Here is a 24,773-nt window from a genome sequence, read left to right on the forward strand (position 1 = left end):
GATTCCTTTGTTCGCGGACTCTGATTGTCCAGAGACTGTGGAGTCTTGTCCCACCTGGTCAGAATCTCCCTTTACAGAGACCTTGTATGGAACTGTGCAAATGGAACCACCTCGAGGGTGGATACCATCAGGCCCAGTATCCGCATGCAAGTCTGGAGAGATGACCATTTGTTGGACAGCAGGAGGCGAATTGCAGACTGCAATTTCTGGAGTTGGTCCAGAGGAAGGAGCACTCTGGCTATGGCCGAGCCCAGAGTCAGGCCCATATAGTCCAGCTTTGTGGACGAAACCAGTGCACACTTCTGAAAATTTAGAATCCAGCCAAACTCCCGCAGAGTTCGTATTGTGATCTCCAGGTTCTCCACCAGAGCAGAGGGAGACTCCGCTCGCAGGAGATCGTCCAAGTAGCCCAGTACTATTTTCCCCTGTTGGCGTAGCAAGGCTAGCTCTGGAGCCAACACTTCTGTGAAGACCCAAGGAGCAGAGGCGAGACCCAAAGGCTAATGCCACAAACTGATAATGCTCCTCTCACACAGCAAAGTGGAGAAAAGTCTGGTGACTGTCACATAATAGAATGTGAAGATAGGCATCCTTGATATCTATAGAGGTGAGGAAATCCCCCGACACAGGGATTCCACCACCATTCGAATGGACTCCCTTCGGAACTTCTGCACCCGCCTGCACAAAGCAGTTTAGCGCCTTGAGGTCCAGGATTGCCTTCCTTCCTGGGGACTGAACAGGTTTGCGTAAAAACCCTGAAAACGTTCCGAAGTCGGAACCAGAACAATCACCCCTTGAAGGAACAGATCTTGTACGGCCCCAAACAGGCCCTGTAAGCGGTCTGGGGCAAGTTGGAAGGAAAAAACCTTGCCGGGGGGGACACGACAACAAGAGTGAAACTTGACTTGTAGCCAAACAGAATGACTGTGGACCCACTTGTCCACTAGGGAAATCCACAGGTCTGGGAACCAGTGAAAACATCCCCCCCACCCCCGATACAGGCGAGGGTGCACCTTCATGCAGAAGGAGCCTTGTCCGCCAGTCTTGATCTTGAGAAGTCCACTCTCGGCTTGCCAAACCAGGTTCATTTGGATCCGCCAGAGGAGGCCCTGAAAGGATTTAAGCTTTGTCAGTCGACCCTGAGGGACAAAAAAAAATGTATGAGCCGAGAAGGAAGGTCAACATCTACGACGAGGTTCCTTGCCTTTAGTAGCCTGTGGAAGACAGGTACTCTTCCCCCTGTGAGACCTTTAATGATGTCATCCAGGGTAGCTCCAAACAGACTATCTCCTTGAAAGGGAAGATCAGTTAAGGCCTTTTTAGAAGTCTGCTCCACAGACCAGCATTTGAGCAATAAGACGCCCTGAAGAACCACTGCCAAAACAGAGAGGCGAGCCATTAGAGGAGCAGCTTCCAAAGAAGCATTACAGATAAACTGCAGCCCCTGGACCAGCTGGTCCAGCAGCTCAGCAAAAGGCAGGGGGGAGCCGTTTTCCCTCCAGGTCACAGCGTAGGAGCTTAGCCTACAAGGTCAGAGTTTGCAACACCAGGGCAATGGTAAATACCGGCCTCATTGCCGAACCAGCTAAGGTGTACATAGTGTGGGCCACGGCCTCCGCCTTCCTGTCAGCCGGGTCCTTAAAGGCCAGAGACTCATGAACCGGAGTCATGGTTGCCTTGTTTAATCTGGAAACCGTAGGGTCCACCACCGGTGGAACAGTCCACTTTAAGAAGGGACTCCTCATAGGGGTAACGCCTAGTAAAGTGCTTAGGAACCGCAACGGGGACACTTTGGTCGTCCCCACACCTTAGTGACAATTCTGTCAAAAAAGGCGGGAAAAGGAAACACCTTTGCCATTCTGGATGAGTTGTGAGTGCCAAAGAGTGCCTGCGCCTCCGTCGCATCTTCAGCTGCGACCTCAATCTTCAGGGTCTCACGCACAGATACAATCAGTGCATCCACCAGTGCCTTTTCATGCGCGGTTGCAGACATGGAGGAATCATCCTCACTATCAGAGGATTCCAGGCACATGGTCGCAGACCCAGAAGGGTGACCCACATCTGCGGCGGCCAAATCAGAAGGGGAAGGCGGGGGGGCGCTTTTTTCTAGCCCGCCGCCCGCAAGCCACCTCCACCCGGGACACAAGGGACTCCAGAACTGCTGTCAGTGCATGGATGGTTGGTTCCCGGAGGGGCCCCGCAGCCTCAGAGAGGGGATCAGGTGGGGAAATGTGCTCCAAAGATTCCATGAGTTACTAGTGGGACCCCACAAAAAAGGGTAACACACTGCTAAGGTAAAACCTCCACTGCACTGGCCGCACCACTCTGTCGCCAAGCACAAGCGATCCTCAGCAAAGAGGGAAAGGACCCCACCAGACTCGTCACTCGCCAACACATGCACCTACAACCATCAGGAGAATCTGCACTATATGTGCGTCGATCAGGAAGCTAAATGATCCAGGAGTCAACTCCAGGGGATAAGGAGTGGCTCCCACCGATGAAAATCGCCACCCACCGGGCTCCACTGTCATGGCTGCGGCTATTTGCAATGACAAACCACAAGAAAATGGCCGGACTACGCAAACATGGCCGCAGTGTATAGGAATACACAGGCTACACCAAATGGTGGCACCACGAGGTATACAGGGACCAGAATTGGGAGACCAGGCCTCAAGAACCAATCCAGGGAGGACGGGGGGCCATGGTGGGAGCCCCTGCCAGATACAAACCCCCCTCCCTCCCTCCCGCACAGTCGATCATCTGGTTGCCGGTGGCATACCCCTCCCCCGCCCCCATCCAAGGCCAATGACCAGACCCCTCAAATAGCCCCAGTGTATGTGGAGTGGGGCAGGCTGAAGGACTCAGCAAAAACAGGGAGGGGTGCCAGCAAGAGGACTCGGCAAAAACAGGGAGGGGTGCCAGCTGGAATGAGGGGAACCCAGGGGTCCGACCACCCCTAAGGAGGGGCCCACATCCACCCTAAAACCCTTCAGGGGCAGAGCTACTCCCCATACCAGGAACCAGGTGGGCACCGCTACAGACAGATCCTCCTCTCCATCCAAATGGGGGGCTGTTGACCAGGAGAAACCCTGCAACTCAGGCCGAGCCCAGGTTGTATGCGACCTTGCAAAACATTTAACTTGCAGGGCAAGCTCCCGTCCAGTGGGGATATTTTGTGGCCGACCACTGGATCCAGATTATCCAGCAGGTCGCCCAGTTGGGCAGTTGATAGAAAAGGTTTCCTCCTTGATTATTCCTGTGAGATTTACTGTATACAAAATGTTGCCAGGACCAAAGATCCTGGTAAGGAACTAGGTCCTTACTCCTGACTAGGCAAAAAAAAACTGACTATAGCAGGGAGATAGAGTATACCCCCAGGGACTTCTCATGAGTGTAGCCAGAAGTTTTTTCTGCCTAGTGTCCTACTCTGGTAGGGGGCAGTATAATCCAATAGTTAAGAATGACAGGAGCTGTGTCCGTCAAAGAACGAAAGCGCAATATTGTGATTTTGTTTATAGCGCAAAAAAATAAAAGAAAAAAAAGAAAGCTCTATTTGTGGGGGAAAAAAAACATCAATTTTATTTGGGTACAGCGTCGCACGACCGCGCAATTGTCAGTTAGAGCAACACCATGCCAAATCGTAAAAATGGCCTGGTCATTAAGGGGGTAAGACCTTCCGGAGCTGAAGTGGTTAAAGAAATGGACAATATGGAGTAGCAAAAGTTTTTCGCCATGGGCACGAGCAATTTGCAATTTTAAGGCATAACATGATGGGTAGCTATTTACTTGCTGAGACATATTCCACCGTATAGTTTTTACAAAAAAAGGGTCATGTTTTGTGTTTATGTGCACTAAAATTAATTTTGTGTATTTTTAACAAAAAAAATTGCATTTGATAAGCAAATATCAATTCCCAACATTTTATTTTTTCAGGGTCTTTGCATTAAGAAAATATATACTGTACTTAATATATACTGTACTTACTGTAAAATCTATATATATATATACTGTACTTAATATATACTTAATATATACTGTACTTACTGTAAAATCCGATGTAAAATTATCGATGGACACAGTGCTCCATAAATCATAACTACTGGGTTATATTGCCTTCTCCAGGAGTAGGAAGATCATCAAAAACACCTGGCTACGCCCATGGGCCGTCCTCAGCTGGTATATAACCCTTCTCTCTGCTCTAGGTAATCACTTTAGTAGCAAGCAGTATTAGAAGTATCAGAACTCCATAGAGGGGTGGATGCGGTGTCCGTCAAGCTCAGAGAAACTTTATTTTACGTTAAGTACAAAAATCCCATTTTCGCTTTCGTTCGACGGGCACATCGCTACATAAATCATAACTACTGGGACGTCCAAAAGCAATACTAAAAGAAAAATGAGGGGTGGGGAAAATAACCCAAGGCTAAACATAAAAGCCCTTGACCAGGACACAGGAGCCCTAAGCGGGTCACAGGAGCCAAATCTGAAAAATAAAAGTTTAAAAAAAAAAAACACCCCTCAAGAGGGAGCAGCCCCTTTTAAACAGCAGCCTGCAAAACTTTGCAGCCAAAAGAAGCATCTGCAGATGCCAAAGTATCTACCTTATAGAATTTTGTGAAGGTATGCACCGAGGACCATGTGGCCGCCTTGCAAATTTACGATATTTGTGCCTGATGACGGAAGGCCTAAGAAGTACTCAGTGCCTGAGTAGAATACGCCGTGACAGGGAAAGGTGGAACCTGACCTTTAATGGAATAGGCCTGAGTTACCGTCTGCCTGATCCATCTGAAGATGGTAGCCCAAGAAGCCGCCAGCCCTTTCCTTGGGCCGTCCACAACCACAAAAAGCAAGCCTGACCTCCAAAAGGATTCAGCTGCCAGATACACCCGAATCGCACAAACCACATCCAAGGTATGTAAAGCAAATTCCCTGGGATGAGCCAGCTAGGGACACATGGAAGGCAACACAATGTCCCAATGTTCAAATGGAAGTCAGAGACAACTTTGAGCAGGAATGGACAGGGACGAATAACCACTTTATCCCTATAGACCACTAAAATAGGGACTGCGACAGGATAATGACACCAATTCTGATACCCTGCGGGCCTAAGTAATAAGCACCAAGAATGTCACCTTCTGGGATAACATGGGCAAGGGAATCGCCCGAACATTCTCAAATGGAGGTTTCTAGAGAACCAAAAGTACTAAAATTTAAATCCCATTGCAGCAAAAAAGACCGCACCCCATAGTCCCCTTTCCTAGACTATGGCAGGAAGGTACTCTCTCTCCCCCCCCCCCCCTTTCCCTTGTGATACCCTTAATGATGTGCTCCAGGGTAGCCTAAAACAGGCTATCGCTTAAAAGGGCAGATCAATGAGAGCTTTCTTAGAGGCTTGGTCTGCGGACCAATTCTTAAGCCACAGCACGTGCCTAATCACTACCGTGGAAACAAAAAGTTTGGACAGCACAGGAGCTGTATCAAAAGCTGCATCACAAATAAACTGCAGCCCATGAACTGGTTAGCTAAACATAAGCAGCAGGGACCTGCTCTCCCCCCAGGCCCTGGCGCAAAAGCCTGGCCTATTCAGTTAGGGTCTGAGACACCAGGGCTGAGGCAAGGACTGGCCGCAATGTCGAACCAGCCATAGTAAACATCCTACGTGCCACAGCCTTCGCTCGGGTCCTTAAAGGACAGGGATTCCTCTACTGGGATCATGGTAGCTTTGTTCAATCTGGAAACAGGAGGGTCCACCACTGGTGGACTAGTCCACTTTTTTAAAAGAGATTCCTCAAAAGCGTAACGTACAGCAAAACGTTTGGGGACCACAAAGGGTAATTTTGGTTGTTCCCATTCCTTACAGGAAAATCTGTCCAAATAAGGCACATAAGAAAACCCCTTTGGAGTGCGAGGTGACTTATGCATACCAAACACAGCCATGTCTGTGGCTACATCAGCAGCATCCTCCATTTTTAAAGTCTCACGCACAGCAGTGATAAGTGCGTCTACCAGCGCTTTTTAATTCGCTGCTGCGACCATGGAGGAATCATCCTATCGGATGGATGTGGGGTGTGATATTAAGCCCCCCTGGGTGGGCCGTATCAAAGATGGCATCAGGCTCAGAATCAGATGAGAGACTAAGCAGGAAAAGGCGGGGGACTCTTCCTCCTGGGTCTTTGCCCACACGCCACTTCCACACGGGACACTAAGGACTGCAGGGTCACTGTCCGTGCAACCATGGGGAGCTGGGGTTCCGAGGGACCTGTCACCTTCATGAGGGGGTCAGTGTGGGAGATGTGACCCTGAAGCTCCATAAGGAAAGGAAGACCTTGCAGTAAAAAAATGGCACCACTAAAGGATCCCCAAGGCTCAGGGAATCTATCCGCAGAGACAGAGATAACAGGGACCCCCAAGGACTCACCCCACCGATCGGAGGAGCGCAGGGAATTCAAACCCAGCATCACCATGGATGCCATCCCTGTTCATATGTCCCGGGCACAGGAAGAGGAAACTGAGGAGGAAGAGGAGGAGCTTCGGCATCCCCAGCCTCTCCCGGATTAAGGGAAAATCGCCCCCGTGACATCATCGGGTTACACAAACTTGGCCACCAGCGACCAGCCAGACTAAGGAAAAATGGCCACCATCAGCTACAGATGCTGAAGCATGTTGCCAGGATCTTTCCTGCTCCCTCTGCAAGGGGACCCCCCCTGAAGGTAGGACACACGTTAGGGGAGACTCCACTGCGCACTCTACACAGGTCTCTGCACTGGGACCCTCCTGCACTATACCCACACTGCAAACAGCAGGGCATGCACCTAGGGGTCTCCTACATTGGGATCCCTCCACATTACCAGGTCAGGACATACACAAACCCAGGACCCTTACAGAGTGAGGATAGCAGGGGAGACCCCAGGGGTCTCGGCTGCAACCTCTGCCCTGGGACCCCCACCAGCCTCCAGGTCCAGACAGTAGGGAAAGGGAGTGAGAGAAGCCCAGCTCACTGAGGGATTTAAGGATGGGAGGAGGGAATCTGCAGGCAGGTCCGACCTTACCTAAAGGTTGCCTGCGTCCACCCCAAAAAAACGCCAAAAGGGGAGAGGGGGGACTGTACTCACCCTTCTGTGGTGCGGGTAATGCTCCAGACAGAATCCTTGCCACCGAAGTAGGAGAGCTGTCGCCAAGAGACCGCTGCGACTCAGACCCATGCTAGGTCGTATGCGACTCTGCGAGACATTTAACTCGCGGGCCAGCCTCTGTTTGTGAGGCTATGTTACGGCAGTCCTATCGTGTAGCTGCAGTCTAAACGCGTCCGCTGGCTGGTGCTGGGGGGATGACTGATCTAGATTATCTAGCCCGTCACCCAGCCTGGCAGTTGATTATGGATCTCCCAAGACAAAAAAAAAAAAACATGTACGGAAGGAGAAAAAATTGCTAGGACCAGAGATCCCAGCCAGGAGCCTAAGTCCTTACTCCCGAGTAGACCGATTAAAACGAATTACCCAGAGCAGAGAGTGAGGGTTATATACCAGCCGAGGATGGCCCATGGGCGTAGCCAGCTGTTTTTTGTTCTTCCTAGTCCAACTCCTGTAGGAGGCAATATAAACTAGTAGTTATGATTTATGGAGCGCTGTGTCTGTCGATTAATGAAAGAGAAATATGCATTTAAATTTCTGCAAAAACTGAAAAAAATGGCTCTAGTAGAAAAGTGATTAAAAAGGCATGACTGTTACACATAACATTTTGTGACTCCCTGTTAATGCTTTCAGTCTATAGCCTACTATCATTTTTTTTAAACGGATACAAAAATAAACGGTTTCTTCATTGAAAAAATGGCAATTGGAGGACGTTTAAAAACTCTGTAGAGATAGCCTTGCTTATGGGACAACCTTCCTGAGAGAAAAAGGCTTTCACTGCCAACCGTCTACTGAAATATAAAAATGATTTGCTTAACTATTATGTTGATTCACTGCGTTTAATATTTTCTGAGTTAGTGAAAAACACTGTTGCAAGAGGTTCAGTATAGCAGAGTGGCAACTGCCAATTGCAGAATGACAAGCCAGCAACAGACTATGGGGGAGATTTACTAGAACTGGAACAGATGTGCATAGTGACCAATCAGCTTCTAACTTCAGCTTGTTCAATTACGCTTTGACAATAAGCCCACAGGCACTGTTCGAATCGGTGCCACATCGACTTTGCGGCGCTACACAGATTCCGAAATGTCGTTTCTTTACTACATTTGGCAATTTGGGGGGGGGGGGGGGGGTTTATTTCCATAGACATCTGTTCAGGAACCCGCATAGATGTCTGTGAAATCGTTCCTGAATTCAGACTGAAATGCAGGTTTGAAATCGTGTGAGTTCAGCTGAACACGCACGATTTCAAAATGGCCTCAGAGTGAACCTGGGATAAAACCTGGAAGGTGATTGGTTTCTATACAAAACTGCATTAGATTTTGCATACTCCAGCTTTAGTAAATCTCCCCTTATGCTTCTCTTAAAATGCCTATGTGTTAATGGAGCATTTTAGCGGCTCTTTTGGTGCAGTTTTTAAAGGACGTGTCTCAAAAACTTGGTGCTTTTTTTTAACTCTCTAAACATGCTCCAAAGATGCTGCAAGCAGGATTTATTTTAACCTCAACGAAAGCGCACTGCCCCAGTGTGAAAACATTAATTGATTTTAAAGGGAAGCATTTTTCTTGAGCTTTTCAGGCACTTTTTTTTTTTAACACAAAAGCGCGTGAAAGGGCCCTTAATATTACAATGATTTTGGAAGTCAGCCCTACTGATATCAAAGAGAGGATCTGCCTGCACTAATCACATGATCCAAACAGTATATCAGTGCTTTAAAGAAGCCCTTTTTTACTGGCTGTTTTGAAGTGAACCAGTGTGCAAGTGCCCCAAGAAAAGACCTGGAGAGAAACGAGAATCTGGTGCAAGTAAAGTAAATTTGCAAATATTGCCTTTTACCTTGGCTGTCATAAGGGACACCGCTTTAGGATCTGGTAAGGTGCTGGGAATACTGCTGCACAGCTGCCACATAAACCTATGAAACACAATGCGAGATTATTTCACTCCTTTACAACGGGGCATCCAAACAAATCTGTCTTTATATTAAAAAACAACAAATAAACACCATTACCCGAAATAAGTGTGTTCAAAAATGTTTTTGTCCTGTAGAAATTGCATGTTGTCGTGCCAGATCCACTGTTAAAACAAAATGTAAGCATTACTGATGTTGCAAATCTGTTTATGTAAAATGATGGCGCTAATGATTTTAAAGAAGAGGTTTCAGTGAAACAAGAGAAAAATGCACAACTACTAAGAATGTTGACAACAGAAAAGTGTGCCAGAAGGGAGCAGATGTATAGCTGTTCTTCATGTTCTTAAAAAGGGAATTCTAGCCAATGTGGCTGGAATGAGATGGAATGAACAAATTGTCCCATTTTAACATTGCTATGATCAGCCATTTTCCAAGTTCGGTGCCACATTCTTTAGCTGCTGAATCTCCTGGCTCTGTATGCCACCAAATTAAAGAAAGCCATTGAATGGTTTTGCACAGAGAAGCCCTTATTCTACCCCCCCCCCTCGCTGAATTCCCCCACAGCAAGCCACTCGCTATGGGGGCACTCGTGCATGCTTGCTCCCAAGCCTCACTCGATGTGTTTATAAGAGACACAGAGCTTGGCTCGGCCCAGTCCCCCCCGCTCCCTCGTCACTGGCTGTGATTGACAGCAGCAGGAGCCAATGGCTCCCACAGCTGTGTCTGAGCCAATTATAAGAGAGAGAGCCAAGAGCGCCTTGGCTATCATGCACATTGCTGGAACAAGGATAGGGCTCATGAATGTATTTGGGGAGGGCTGCTGAGGGTAGATGCATGCAAAATGTTTTTTACCTTCCTGCATAGAATACACGCAGGCATCCAACCTTATGTTGCTTGAACACAATGGTACAGTATTTTTAGAGTTATGAGATATATACCTCTAGGAGCTCTGAAGAGACATCGAACTTCACTTCCTTGCTGCTCTCCTCCTCTGGCTCCACACGTTTATAAAACAACATGTAAGCACTATGAGTCTATGGAGACAAGACGATTCTGTATTACCAGTTCCAATTATTTTAGGCAACATTTCAATGTATTTAATCTATCAATGGTTTTTAATGAACATGTACCTTTTCAAAAGAGAAGTCCATAAACTTATCAGTTACAGAGTCATAAGTTTTTGTCTGAAGGGAGAAGAAAAAATAAATAAAATAAGAAACCATATATAATGTGACAATGTGAAATATAGATCACTTGACATTTAAATTAACATACAGCATCCTTCATTTAGATGACTAACGCTTGCCAACTTAAAGAGTTTAACACTTTTTTTGTTTTTATAATGTATGGAAGAGTTAACAAACCTGTCAGATTTTTACAGATTTGCAATGCATCAAACCACACTGCACTGCCCTCATCCAACCCATTTTAAGGTGTGGGTGCTTGGCTAAGCAGTGCACTGCATGAATGCAAACATAGAAAAAAGCCATCACTCATTCTAGAATTGAGCGTTTTTTACTTTTCTATTTTTAGATTGTTGTCCTCTTTACAGTTGTGGTCATGTTTTCAATGGTTGCAGTGCCCAATCATGGTTTGTTATTCTTTACTGTATTTCGTAAATTGATTTTTATTATGCCATAAATTAATCTTTTATTGATGCCCTCTAGTGTCCAGATTTAGAATCGCATCAACATTTTTACAGATCCCTATGGGACAGGGAAATAAGAATTGAGGTTCTGCACAGATGCATTTAGCACTTTCCTGTTTTTTGATTTACAGGGGGAATTCCACATGTAGGGTATGTTGCATCTTTTGTTTCCTATCCTGAACACTGGGCAGTTATAGTCAGGAACATAATTTTTTGCATTTTGGTTACTCATAAATAGAGCTCTTTTGCTACATGTTACCATGACCCCGGTTTGTGCTTTGTGACCCTTGGCTCACCACACTTGTTAACCACTTGGGGACCGGAAGGTTTTGCCCCCTTAATGACCAGGTCATTTTTTGAGATTTGGCACTGGGTTAATTTAACCAACAATTGCACGGTCGTGCAAAGCTGGACCCTAATAAAATGTATGTCCTTTTTTCCCCATAAATAGAGCTTTCTTTTGGTGGTATTTGATCACCTGTGTGATATTTGTTTGCGATATAAACAAAAAAAGAGCAACAAGTTTGAAAAAAAAAAATAAAAAATGTTTTTCACTTTTTGATATAGAACTTTCCCAAAGAATAAAAAAATGTAAAAATCAAATGTTTTCATCCTTTTAAGCCAATTTGTATTCTGCTACATATTTTTGGTAAAAAAAATCCCAATAAGCGTATTTTGATTGGTTTGCGCAAAAGTTATCGCGTCTACAAACTAGGGGAAAGATTTATAGTTGCATAGTAGTTGAGTTTGAATAAAGACATCAGTCCATCCAGTTCAACCTGTACAGGTGTGTGTATGTGTCAGTGGCTTGATCATTTCCCATAACCCTGAATGTTGTGATCTGTGAGCTGCACGTCCAAGAGTCTTTTAAAAGTAGCCATACTCCCAGCAGCTGCCACCAATTGTGGAAGAGAGTTCCACATTCTCACCGCCCTTACAATGAAGAACCCCTTACGCAGCTTAAGGTTAAACCGCCTCTCCTTTAATTTTATTGTGTGGCCACGTGTCCTCTTGCACTCCTTGAGACTAATGCCTCGTACACACGTGCAGATCGGCCGTCTTTTGTCCCCGGGCTGTCGTGTCTGTTGAAAAGTGCAAAAGACTGCACAAGAATTTTGTCCGCCGACTACAGCCGACTGCAGAAGTGATGTCATGTGATGGTTAACTTTCCCTGTGTTTTTTCTTTTCTGAGCATGCCCAGTCTTGCAAATCTGCTGTCTGTCGGCGAATTCTGTATTGACTGGCGAACAATCGGCCGCTCTGGTTTCGGCATACAAAAATTTTAATGCTTGCAGGACAGATTCTTTTCGGCCGAAAGTGCGCTGTCGGCTGTCGGAAGCATCATACTAACAAGCCGAAAATCGGCCGATCGTTCGGCGGCCGAACATTTTCGGCCGACAATCTGCCCGTGTGTACGGGCCTTAAGGCTGGCCATACATGTTCAACTTTGTTGTACAATTTTCTGGTAGATCTACCACAAACCACATAATGTGAGGTCAAAGCTAAACAACACATTCACTTGTATCTAATTAGGCAGGCCTTTGTACTACATACTTGAAGGTAAATTTCAAGAAAATTGGACAGAAAATTGTAAGAAAATTGGAACATGAATGGCCAGCCTAAATAGTTTTTTACCTATGCTGGGATCACCATTGAGGTATTTGTAAATCACCATCATGTCCCCTCTCAGGCGTCTCCTCTCCATGGAGAATAAATTAAGCGCTTGTAATCGCTCCTCATAATTAAGGTCCTCCAATCCGCCAATTAGTTTAGTTGCCCATCTTTGGACTCTCTCCAGTTCCAGCACATCCCTTCAGAGGATTGGCGACCAGAATTGGATATAATAATCCAGGTGTGGCCAGACCAGGGTTTTATAAAGTGGTAGGATTATAGCTTTGTCTCTGGAGTTTATGCCCTTCCTTATGCATGCTAATATTCTGCCGGCTTTGACAGCTGCAGCTTGACATTGCAGCTTGACTTAGTCTATCTTCTACTAGAACCCCCAAATCCTTTTTCATCCTGGATGCCCCCAGAGCATAATTTGCGTTTGTTTTTTGCCCCCAAGTGCAACACCTTACACTTCTCTACATTAAATCTCATTTGCCATGTATTTGCCCACTCTTATTTTGTTCAGGTCATTCTGTAAGATTTCTATATCTTGATGAGAAGTTATTGCCCTGCATATCTCTGTGTCATCTGCGAAAAATGAGATTGAGCTACTGATTCCGTCCTCTATGTTATTAATAAATAAATTGAACATATTTGGTCCCAGGACTGAGCCCAGGGGGACCCCACTCCAGACCAGTCTGAGTATGCGTTATTTATCACCACCCTTTGGACACGCCCATGTAACCAGTTTTCTATCCAAGATCAAATCTTGAGGTCGATGCCTGCAAACCTTAGTTTGTAGATTAAGCATTTGTGGGAAACTGTGTTGATTGCCTTAGCAAAATCCAGATACACCACATCCACAGGTCTCCCCCTATCTAGCTCAAAGCTCACCTCGTAAAAAGTTAACAGATTGCTTTGGCAAGAACGTCCTTTTGTGAACCCGTGCTGATTATTGCTGATGATACTGCTGACCTTAGCAAATTCTTGGATATAGTCCCTTATCAACCCTTCCAATAATTTACATACAATTGATGTCAGGCTGACCGGTCTATAGTTTCCCGGAATATCCTTCCTCCCTTTTTTAAATATTGGTATCACATTAGCTTTTCTCTAGTCGCCTGGTAAGGTTCCTGTCAATATACTGTCTGTGAAGATTAGGAAAAACGGTCAAGAAATAACCGTACTGAGTTCCTGAGTACTCTCGGGTGCAAGCCATCCCGTCCTGGTGATTTATTAGTGTTATCAAGTCTTTCCTTGGTTTCGCCGTCTGATAGCCACTGCGGCAAGTCTTGTGATGTGCTAACCAGAACGTCCTGGTCTGTATACCCCTTCTTTTCGTGTGTAAAAACCAAGGAAAAAAGTATTTAGCACAGTTGCCTTCTCTGTGTCCTTTGTAACCATCCTCCCATCATAGGTCAATTATGTGTGCAACGTGCTCTGACCTCGCTTTTTGCCATTAATGTATTTAAAGAATTTTAGTTTTTTTTTTTTTTTACTCTCCTCTGCTATGTGTCTCTCTAAGTCATTTTTAGCTGTCCTGATTCAGTTTTTATATTTCTTGTATTGGTGGAAAGCCGATAATGTCCCCTCCGTTTTATATTTCTTAAAGGCCATTTTTTTTCGCTCTAATAAGCATTTTTACATTACGGTTTAGCCACCCTGGTTTGACCTTGGCTCTTCTAAATGTATTTCCCATTGGGATGCACGGTGCGATACTTTTGTTTAATATGTTCCTAAAGCATTCACATTTTTCTTCTGTGTTCAATCAACCTAGGGTTAGGTCCCAGTTTATGTTCTTTATTATTGAGCACATTTTAGGAAAGTTTGCCTTTCTGAAGTTTAGAGTCCTTATGTTCCCCTCGTGCCTTGTTGTCCTATGATTTACTTCAAATGTAATCATCCAGTGATCACTAGAACCCAAATTGTCCCATACTTCTACATCTGAGATTAGACCCGAATCGTTTGTAATTTATAGATCTAGCAACGCTTTATTTCTAGTAGGAGAATCTACCATCTAAGACATGTAGTTGTCCTGTATGACATTCATGAAATGACGGGCCTTTACCGAGTGAGTTATCCCCTCTTCCCAGTCAATATTGGGATAATTGAAGTCCCCCATTATGACTTGTCCCTGCTTAGCCGCTATTCCCAACTGTGAAAGAAATTCCAGCTCTACCTCCTCACTTTGGTTGGGGGACCTATAACATACCCCCACTATTACTTTCCCCCTTCTTCCCTAAGGAGTTCTACACACATGGATTCCACCTCCGTCCTCGTCCTTTTCTATAATGTCACTCCTCTCTACCTCCCTTATGTTATTTTTGATATAGAGACATCCCCCTCCCCCTCCTTTGCCTTCCCTGTCCTTCCTATACACAGAATACTCTTCAATATTTGCCAGCCAGTCGTGAGACGGGTCAAACCAAATTTCTGTTATTCCAACAAGGTCTATGTCCTCCTCGTGTAAGAACAGTTCCAATTCCTCCATTTTATTAGCTAGGCTCCTGGCATTTGTGTATACCCCTCTTAGTGTTGTTAGAGTTGATAGTGATTTATCCTGCTTGGTTTGTCTGCTCATTCCCCCCAGTAGTTGTCGTTACGGTTATATAGTCACTGCTGACGCCCATAGTAGCTTCTGTCCTTTGTTCACTACTGGCACTAGCTCTGAGCGCGCCCCCCCCCCCCCCAACACCTAGTTTAAAAACTGGATTTTTGACTTACCGTAATATCCTTTTCTCTTAAGTTCAATGAGGGACGCAGTTATCTGATCCATATCAGTAGGGTTATACTGCCCCCCACAGGATTAGGACACTAGGCAAGAAAAAAAGTTCTGGCTATGCCTATGGCCAGTCCCGGAGGGTAAATCCTCTCCCTCGATGTCAGTTTTGTATCAAAGCAGTGTCGGAAAGTAACACCAACCCAACTCAAAATTGAGGGGCGGGTACTGCGCCTGTCAATGAACTTGAGAAAAGGATTTTACGGTAAGTCAAAAATCCAGTTTTCTCTATCGCTCATTGACGGACGCAGTTCTCTAATCCATATCAGTAGGGACGTCCCAAAGAAGTGCCATAAAATGAGGGGTGGAAACAGCAGAAAAGAACAAGTCCCCAAGACTAAACATAGCCGGCCAGGCAACATAGGACTCATCAGAACAAAAGAGGAGACCCACCTAAAACAAACCGTAAACACCCTTAAGGAGGGCCAAAAGTCCTCCAGACAGCAGCCAGCAAAAACTTTGCGGCCAAAAAAGGGCATCTGCAGATGCCAGCACATCCACCTCATAAAATTTGGTAAAAGGTGTGAACAGACGACCAGGTAGCCGCCTTGCAACCTGAAGCACAGATGCCTGTATGGCGAAAAGCCCAGGAAGCACTAGGCGCCCGAGTAGAATGAGCTGAAAAAGGGAAAGGTAAGACCTGACCCTTAACTGAATACCACGACTATCCGATTTACCTGGAAATAGTCGCAGCAGACGCAGGCAGCCCTGTTCTTGGGCCATCCGTGAGTACAGAGAGCGAACCTGAGTTATGAAAAGACTCAGTAGTCGCCAAGTACACCTTGAGTGCCCAAACGCTATCCAGAGTATGCAACGCATATTCCTTAGGATGTGGGGGCTTAGGACACAAGATGTAAAGCAATACAATGTCCTCGTGCAAGTGGACACTAGAAACCACCTTTGGAGGGAAGGACGGATCCAGAAAAAGTACCACTTGGCCCCATGAACATATAGGGCGGACGACAGGACAATGTCGCCAGTGCTGACACCCTGCGCTCAGAGTGACAGCAACCAAGAAGGCCACCTTCTGTAATAAGGTAGGCAGGGGATACCCTCGATACTCGCAAATGGAAAAACCGACTGCACCAAATCAAGGTCCCCAGTAGGTGGCGGAGGTCGCATCGGAAAAGAACCAAGTGTCGCACCCCCTGGAAGTTACGTACCAAGGAATGGGCGGCCAACGGCCTTTGGAAAAAATTGCCAAAGTCAAAACCTGCCCCTTGACAGTACTCAAAGTACCCAACTTTTGATCAACTCCCCGTTGAAGGAAGCCAAGATCCGGGCTACCGAGTAAGAGCGAGACTCGCATCACGCAATATACGACTTTCTCGTATGATGGAAAAAATCATCCTAGAAGACGCTTTCCACTCTTTAAGCAGGGTGGGGAATCACTGAAGCAGATAATCCTCTGTCCTTCACCACCTGGCTTTCAGCAGCCAAGCCAGCAAGCCAGCGACCGTAAAGCCGGATGGGAGATTGGCCCTGGAGACGACAAATTCTCCAAGGAGTGTCAGCGGCTAGCCTAACCAGGTCGGCGTACCAAGTTTGGCGAGGCCAGTCCGGAGCCAGGAGAATGACCGAAATCTCTTCCGCCTCGATTGTGCGAAGGATTCTTGGCAGCAACTTGAGGAGGAAAGGCAGACAGCAGCGGATACTGACAGTGGCCCATCCGTGAGCACTCTGGCATGACCATGTCGGCGTCAGCCTTGTGCAGGTGACCATACCAAACTCCAGAGTTATCATGGTGACTTCCAACTTTGTTGACAGCACCGTAGGGGACACCACATGGAGAAGCAGATCAGCCAGGAAACCAGGACCAATACGCCCCGCTGCCGCAACAGCGTCAGGACCGGACCCGATAGAGATCCTTCCTCACGGCAAAAAAACAGAGAACCCGTAGATGTCCCGAACATAACGGGATGTAAAGGTAGGTAGCTTGATGTCGTCTATGGAGGCCAGGAATCCCCTTGATGTAGGAATGCCACACTCGTGTGAACTGATACCTTCTTGAATTTGTGAACCGCACGGAACCATCAAAGGGCCAGTAGGTCCAGCTTGTTGAACCAGAGCCTGAACTTCCCCACAGAGTGCCTGCAAGCGATCCGGGGACAGCCATACATTGGAAGGGAAAACCTCACCGGAAAAAAACGGATCGAAACTAGATCTTGCAACTGGACCGCATGACCTCCTGAACCCAGCTGCTTGGGATCCGGGCCAGCTACAGGTCCAAGAACCAGCAAGGACCCCCCCCCTCCCCCCTCTAGATGGGTGAGGACGCACCTTCAGGCCGAGTAAGCCTTGTCTGCAGGTCTGGAAAAAAACAAACAATCTCTTGTTCGCCAGACCAGGGTCGTTTGGAACCAACCGAGGAAGTCTTTAAGGACTTCGCCACATCGACTGTCCCTGAGGGACGAAGAAACTTTTTGTTAGCCGAAAGGGAGGAACCTCGTCTGCGACGAAAGCCAGTATCCTTGTTAGCCTGTGGAAGAAAAGCACTCTGTCCCCCATGACACTCATATAATGTCATCCAGGGCAGCGCTAAACAGGCGATCCCCCTGAAAGGGGGGATCCATTAAGGCCTTCTTAGAAGTTTGATCAGCAGACCAACACTCCGGTCAAGTATATGCCGGACAACCACCGCCGAAACCGAGAGGTGACCCATACAAAGGAGCCTCGTCCAGCATGGCATCGCAAATAATTGCAGCCCCTGCGCCAGCTGATCCAAAAGCTTCCCCAGGGCAGGAGGGACTTGCCCTACACAAGGTCACGGTTTTGGAACTCCGCCCATCAGGCAGAATCTGCGTGGCAAGGGCAAACATGAACACTGTTCCCAGTGCAGAGTACGCCAGGGAGTACAGATCGCGGACCACAGCCCGCGCCATCCTATCCCCCAAGTCCTTAAAGGATGGGGATTCCTCCACCAGAGCAACGGTATACCTATTAAGCCCAGAGACCGTATGTCCACCAAAGGCGGAACACTCCTCTGTACCAGAGACTCCCCAAAATGGTAACGGCTAGCAGCCGATTAAAGAGCCCCGGGAAATGTCTCAGATGGTCCCATCCTACATGAGAATGCTAGCAAAATAAGCTGCTCTGGACAGCATGTGGGCCACTGCGTCCTCCAAATTGCAGGGTGTCACGCACCGAAACAGCCAGTGCATCCACTAGCGCCTGTATCAAGCGCCACAGGGGAGGTAGAAATGTCACCCTCATCATCCGAGGAGACGGCGCAAGGTAACAGACCCCGCAGGGAGGCCGACGTCTGTGGCAGGTGAGTCAGACTCCGAATCTGAGACATCAGATGAGGCAGGGGTAGGTGGAGAAAGTTTCAGCGCACCCCCCACCTCCACCCAGGCCCAAATGCTTCTTGAACTGCTGAAAATGCATCGACAGACAGTGGAGACCCGGAAGGTCCTGCAGCCTCCATGAGGGGTCAGGTGGGGACACATGGCCTGCAGGGTCCATACTGAACCTGAGGAACCTGCCAGCAAAATTTGCAAAAAAAAAAATGGATTTTTGTAAAATCTTACCGTAAAAGCTCATTGACAGACGTAGTCCTCGTTGATTCAACACACTCGGGTTATGCTGCCCTCTACAGGAGTAGGACTAGACAGGAAAGAAAACGTTCTGGCCACACCCTAGGGGCAGTCCCAGAGGGTATATCCTCTCACTTCCTGCTCTAGCAAATCAGTTATGTCACAAAGCAGTGTTTAGAGAATTTAACCCAACCCAACTCAAAAACAGAGGGGCGGGTACTACGTCTGTCAATGAGCTTAAGAGAAAAGGATTTTACGGTAAGATTTTACAAAAATCCATTTTTCTCTGTCGCTCATTGACAGACGTAGTCCTCGTTGATTCAACACACTCGGGACGTCCCAAAGCAGTACCACAAATGAGGGGTGGGAAAATGGAAAAAAAATCCAATCTAGAAGGCCCAACCGGTGCCAACTAGAAGTTTTCAATGCTCATCAATTAAAGATGAGATTCAACAGAAAACAACCCTCGAGGTAGACCACCGGTCTCCTCAAATTGCGGCCTGCAAACCTTGCGGCCAAATGAGGCATCCACTAATGCCATCACATAAATCTTATAAAATTTTGTAAAGGTATGTACCGACGACCAGATAGCCGCCTTACATACCTGGACCACTGACGCCTGATGGCGGAAGGCCCAGGCGTACTGAGCGCTCGAGTGAAGTGCGCCCTAACAGGGAACGGAGGATTCCGACCCTTAATAGAATAAGCCTGTACCACCGTCTGTCTAATCCATTTGGAGATAGTCGCGGCAGATGCAGGCAACCCCTTTCTGGGGCCATCCGTGATCACAAAAAGTGAATCCGTCTTACGGAATGATTCCGTAGCCTTCAGGTATACCCTGATTGCCCGAACCAAATCCAAGGAATGCAACGCATGTTCCTGATGATGATTGGGCTGAGGACACAAGGAAGGTAGTACAATATCTTCATTCAGATGAAGCCTGAAACCACCTTTGGGAGAAAGGATGGCTTAGGATGAAGCTTATCCCTCTGAATCATTAAATATGGGGACTGGTCTGACAATGCAGCCAGTTCTGACACCCTGCGTGCAGAAGTGATAGCCACCAAGAAGGCCACCTTCTGGAATAAAGTAAACAAGGGAATCTCCCTGATGCTTTCAAAGGGAGGTTTCTTCATGACCGACAACCAAATTAAAATCCCAGGGCGATAAGGGCGCGCGGACTGGTGGAGCCAGGTGCCGCACCCCCTGGATGAAATTCCGCACCAAGGACTTAATAGCCAAAGGCTTCTGAAAGAAGATTGCTAATGCTGAAACCTGACCCTTGATGGTGCTCAAGGCTAGTTTCTGCTCAACCCCCTTTCGCAGAAAGGCCAATATTCGGGTCACCGAATAGGTACGTGGAGGAATTTCTAAAGATTCGCACCACGCGATATAAGTCTTCCATGTGCGATAATAGACCTTGTTGGAAGTCGCTTTCCCTGCTTTAATTAGCGTAGGAATAACTGAAGCTGACAACCCTCTGTCCTTCAGTACCTGGGTCTCAATGGCCAGGCCATTAAACCCAGCGATTGTAAAGCACAATGGAAGATCGGTCCTTGAGACCGCAGACACCCCCTGAGAAGAAGTTCCCAAGGAACGTTCGCGACTAGCATGTCCAAGTCGGCCGGACCGGCTTGACGAGGCTAGCCTAGAATTTCCAGGACAACTGGAGTTCCTTCCATCTCCATCCTGCGGAGAAATCTCAGCAGCAATCTGAGAGGAGGGAATCCCTTTAATAGCTGACACTGCCTTTACAGGCCGTTCAGCGCGTCTGCTGCGTCCGCTGGAGCATCGTGGGCGCGCGTTACCAATCTCCGCGCCTTCGGGATGCTGTGCAGAAGGCACAGATGGTGAAATCCTTGGTGAATGACTTACGTCATCACCCTGATATTGCCTGACTGGATCCGAACCAGGCTGCCCTAGAGCTATCTGGCCCCGGCAATCCGACAAAGTCTGATCGTTCTCTGTTCCCACACATTATTTAGACACCTGATTCCTATCACGAGTGGTGATTTCTCCTGGTTAAACATCAGAGACCGAAGTCACCCGGCTAGAGGCTCCTTGGTCTGTCCGTTCAACCGGATCCGATTCTTGTGGGGAACTGATGCTAATCTTTGGAAAAGGTAAAGAAAATGATCTGTTCAGGGAACGGTAACTACCGCTCCCTGTAGTACTTACGCTTACCCAGCATTTTAACCACAGCACACGTCTGAGGATTACCGCTGACATAGATGCATGCCCTAATAGGGGGGTAGCATCCAAGGCTGCGTCACAGACAACCTGTAGTCCTTATATAATCTGTTCCATCAAAACAGATGTTGCCTGGGGGATACCTTTCCCCTTCAGGTCCTGGCGCACCAATCTCGCCCATTCCGTAAATGTCTGAGAAAACTAGATCAAATGACAATAACTGGTCTAAAGGCTGATCCTATCAGGGAAAGATAGTGCGGGACTCCGCTTCTACCTTCCGATCCACCGAATTCTTAAAGGACGAAGCGTCCTCCACTGAAAAAAAAAAAAAACGTGGCTTTATTCAGTCTGGAAATAGGTGGATCCACCACTGGTGATACCGTCCATTTCTTAATGAGGGATTCCTCAAACGGATAGCGTCTAGTAATGCGCTTGGAACTAGTAAAGGTACGCTTAGAATGATCCCATTCCTCTTTAATCTTTTTACCCAAACACTTGGGTAAAGAAAAAACCTTCACCGTCCTGGTGGGTCTGCTAGTACCAAAGGGAAATTCCTTTTTATTTGCCTCTGCCGGAAAAACCTCAAGTCTTAAGGTTTCCCGAACCGCACAACTAGTGCGTCCACCAATGCTTCTTCCTGATTTATGGCGGAAGCATGAACGTTCTCCTCACTGTCTGAGGGAACCTTACCTGAGACAACAGCCCCTGCAGAGGGGCCTGCAGCTGCAATGACCATCTCAGCATCAGAATCTGAAGTCTCAGACGATATAGGGGTAGGCGGGGGTCGCTTTCTTGACCCCCGTTCCTGACAGGCCGTCTCCACCCGAGCCACCAAAGACTTCAAAACTGCTGTGAATGCATCCATACTCTGTGCACTGGCGGGTCCCGCGGCCCCCCCCCCCCCCCCCCCGAGGGGAACCGGTGGGGGTACCTGTGTGGCAGGGTCCATGATAATTCCAGATACTACCCGGAAAAGTCAATTTGCCAAAAAGAAATAAAACTTTTTTTTTTTTTTTTCCCCAGACCCCCAGCGCCACAAAGCCCCTCAGTGTTGCCTGCTTAGGGACCCCTACAGAGCGAGAGAGAGAGAGAGATAGACCCCAAGGCTCACCACTTACTGCTCAGAGTTTCAAAATGCAACTTGTTTCAGCATTGTCTAGAACAGACAGGAAGTCTTTTGGCTGGCTTCCCGTGAAGAAAGGAGGCGGCTCCGCCCCTCTGCATGCCTTCCGGCGCCTCCCCTAGCACCACGAGGTGTTTGAGTCACCTCAAACATGGCCGCCCCCATGCTGGAGACACGAGGCTACGCCAAAATGGCGGCCTCGTGTGCGATCTACCAGACAATGGCGGCGGCCTGCACAGAATAGCGGCATGTCTGCAGAAGGATCTCGGCCTCACAACCCTTCACCCTCATGGTGGTCAGCGTGGTCGGCGGTACCGGACCCTGGCGGGCCGTATGCAGTCCATGGCCGTCGGGAGGCATCTGCTTAGCTGGAGGAATGATCTGGAATGCAGTATACATGTATAGACATCGCCCTGTGGCTTCTGACAGGTAGGATACCTTATACTATCACAGTAAAGTTCTAGTACTGCCACTGACTTCAATCATTTTAACATCTTTGCAATTAGATTGTCAGCTCCCAAACCAAGCCTCCTGGCTTCTTGTTCACAAAAATCACACTCAAACTGGGGGATCTGTGACATGTTATAGGATAGAGGGAAGACCCATCCTTACCATTACAGAGAGGGGCCCGCGTTCACCACAAGTCCCGTCAGGGGGAAAGGGGGAACATACTACTCACCATACCGGAACCAGGCGGGCGCCAACTCCTGACAGTACCCCTCTCCACCGAGGTGGGAGGGCTGTCGACCAATCCGGATGCCGTGACTCATGGTCTTTGGCGTTTCAGCGAGACGTTTAACTCGCAGGGTCAGTCCCCGTCCAGTGGGACTATGTCGCGGCTGACCCAGCGCGGAGCTATGGCCTGCACGCGCTCGTAGGCTGAACTGGGGTGACCACTGGATCTGAACATCCAGCCCATCGCCCAGTTCCAGCTTTCTTGCTTGAAGATCTCACAGGAACACTGGAGAAAAAAAGCTGTCTAAAAAATCTAAGAAAAAATCCTGCCAGGACCGAAGATCCCAGCAAGGTATCTAGGTCTTTACTCCTAACTAGACAGAAAAAAACTGATTTGCTAGAGCAGGAAGTGAGAGGATATACCCTCTCGCACTGCCCCTAGGGTGTGGCCAGAATGTTTTCTTTCCTGTCTAGTCCTACTCCTGTAGAGGGCAGCATAACCCGAGTGTGTTGAATCAACGAGGACTACGTCTGTCAATGAGCGACAGAGAAATTACTTTTTTATTTTTTATTTTAAAGAAGCGGCCCCACATCGCCCCCCCGGAGGAAAGGCACGCACTAATGAACCCCCACAGAGAGGGATAGACTACCCTCATGACTCATTGTCCCCAGTATAGCGATCAGATTGGGAGGGTCTCACAACAGGATAGAGGGGAACCCAGGAGTGTGAGGGTCCAACCATCCCAGGGAGGGGGCCGGATTCAACCCCAAAATCTGTCAGGGAACGGGGGGGGGGGGGGGGGGGGAGTTTACTCAACATACCAGGAACACAGGCGGGCGCCATCTCCTGAGAGGACCCCACGCCACTGAATTGGGGGGCTGTCGGCCAAATAGGATAACTGCGACATAAGCCTAGAGCCTGTCTTGTGTGTCCTGGTGAGACGTTTTACTCGCGGGGCCAATCCCTGTCCAGTGGGACTATGTCGCGGCCGACCCAGCGCGGAGCTAAGGTCTGCACGCGCTCGATGGCCAGACTGGGGTGATCACTGGATATGGGGGTCCAGTCTGTCACCCAGCCCGGCATAGTTGCTTGAAGATCTTACAGGAAAAAATTCCAGAGAAAAAGGCTAGCTAAATCTACATAAAAAAATACTTTTATGCCAAGACCAAAAATCCCAGCAAGGATCTAGGTCCTTTCTCCTGACTAGGCAGATTAAAACTGACATCCTATGCAGGAAGCGAGAGGGTGTACCCTCCGGGACTGCCCATATGTGTAGCCAGAACTTTTTTTCTGCCTAGTGTCCTACTCCTGTAGGGGGCAGTATAACCCTACTGCTATGGATCAGAGAACTGCGTCCGTCAATGAACAATAGAGAAAGCCCTTCCAACATTGTGGCCATCTTTCTTCCCAATAGAGCCGTATTCATCCCCATTAAGGTGCAGCTCATCCTTACTAAAGAGCCAGTAACCGAAAGAAGTCAGCCCAGTTTTCCGGGAACCCGAACCCCTCCTTCCAACACCAGTTCCTCAGCCACTTGTTCAGTTACCTAATCTCCTTTTGACTCTCTAGTGTTGCTCGAGGCACAGGTAGTATTTCAGAGTAAACTACCTTGGAGGTCCTTTTCCAAAATCTTTTCCATAAGTCCCTGAAATCATTTTTTAGGATCCTCCACCTTCCTATTTGTCATTATTGCCTACATGCACCAAGACCGCTGGGTCCTACCCAGCAAAGCCCAATAATCTGTCCACCCGATCCGCGATGTGCTGAACCCGAGTGCCCGGTAAACAACATACTGTTTGCCGCTCATGGTCGTTTTGACAGATAGCCCTCTCTGTCGTCTTAATAATTGAGTTCCCTACTACCACTACCTGTCTAACCTTTCCTGAGTCTCTGCCCCCCTCCTTCCCAGAGCCGTCGCTCCCCTGGCAGCTAGGGGAGGGTGCCTGCACCAGCACTGCCACCCCTGAGCTGATATCCCCATCATCATGCAACTTGGCATATTTGTTGCCTCCCAAACGCTCTTCCCCGTTTCCCATTTTTTTTAGTTGGGGAATTTGTCTTAACTCTTCCCTACTGTATCCAAAATAAAATACATTTTTGGATTTAGACATACTTTAAGTACATAATTCTGTAGCAAGCAAAATATTTTCCAACCTCACAAATTATGGCTGCCTAGG

At 47.7% G+C, this 24,773-nt stretch overlaps 1 protein-coding gene across 1 annotated transcript in view; it reads right to left on the bottom strand.

Annotated features, from left to right (window-relative positions):
* The window catches only part of USP34 (ubiquitin specific peptidase 34), a 600,284-nt gene that overhangs the window by 153,689 nt on the left and 421,822 nt on the right, over positions 1-24,773 (bottom strand). Inside the window, exons 51-54 of the mRNA XM_082250967.1 lie at positions 10,167-10,220; positions 9,975-10,070; positions 9,136-9,200; positions 8,964-9,039 (exon numbers count right to left, since the gene is read on the bottom strand). Coding sequence (XP_082107093.1) covers positions 8,964-9,039; positions 9,136-9,200; positions 9,975-10,070; positions 10,167-10,220 — 291 coding nt within the window. The remainder of the gene's footprint in view (positions 1-8,963; positions 9,040-9,135; positions 9,201-9,974; positions 10,071-10,166; positions 10,221-24,773) is intronic.

Source organism: Pelophylax lessonae (genome assembly GCF_965119305.1).
Source record: "Pelophylax lessonae genome assembly, chromosome: 3".
Lineage (NCBI taxonomy): Eukaryota > Metazoa > Chordata > Amphibia > Anura > Ranidae > Pelophylax > Pelophylax lessonae.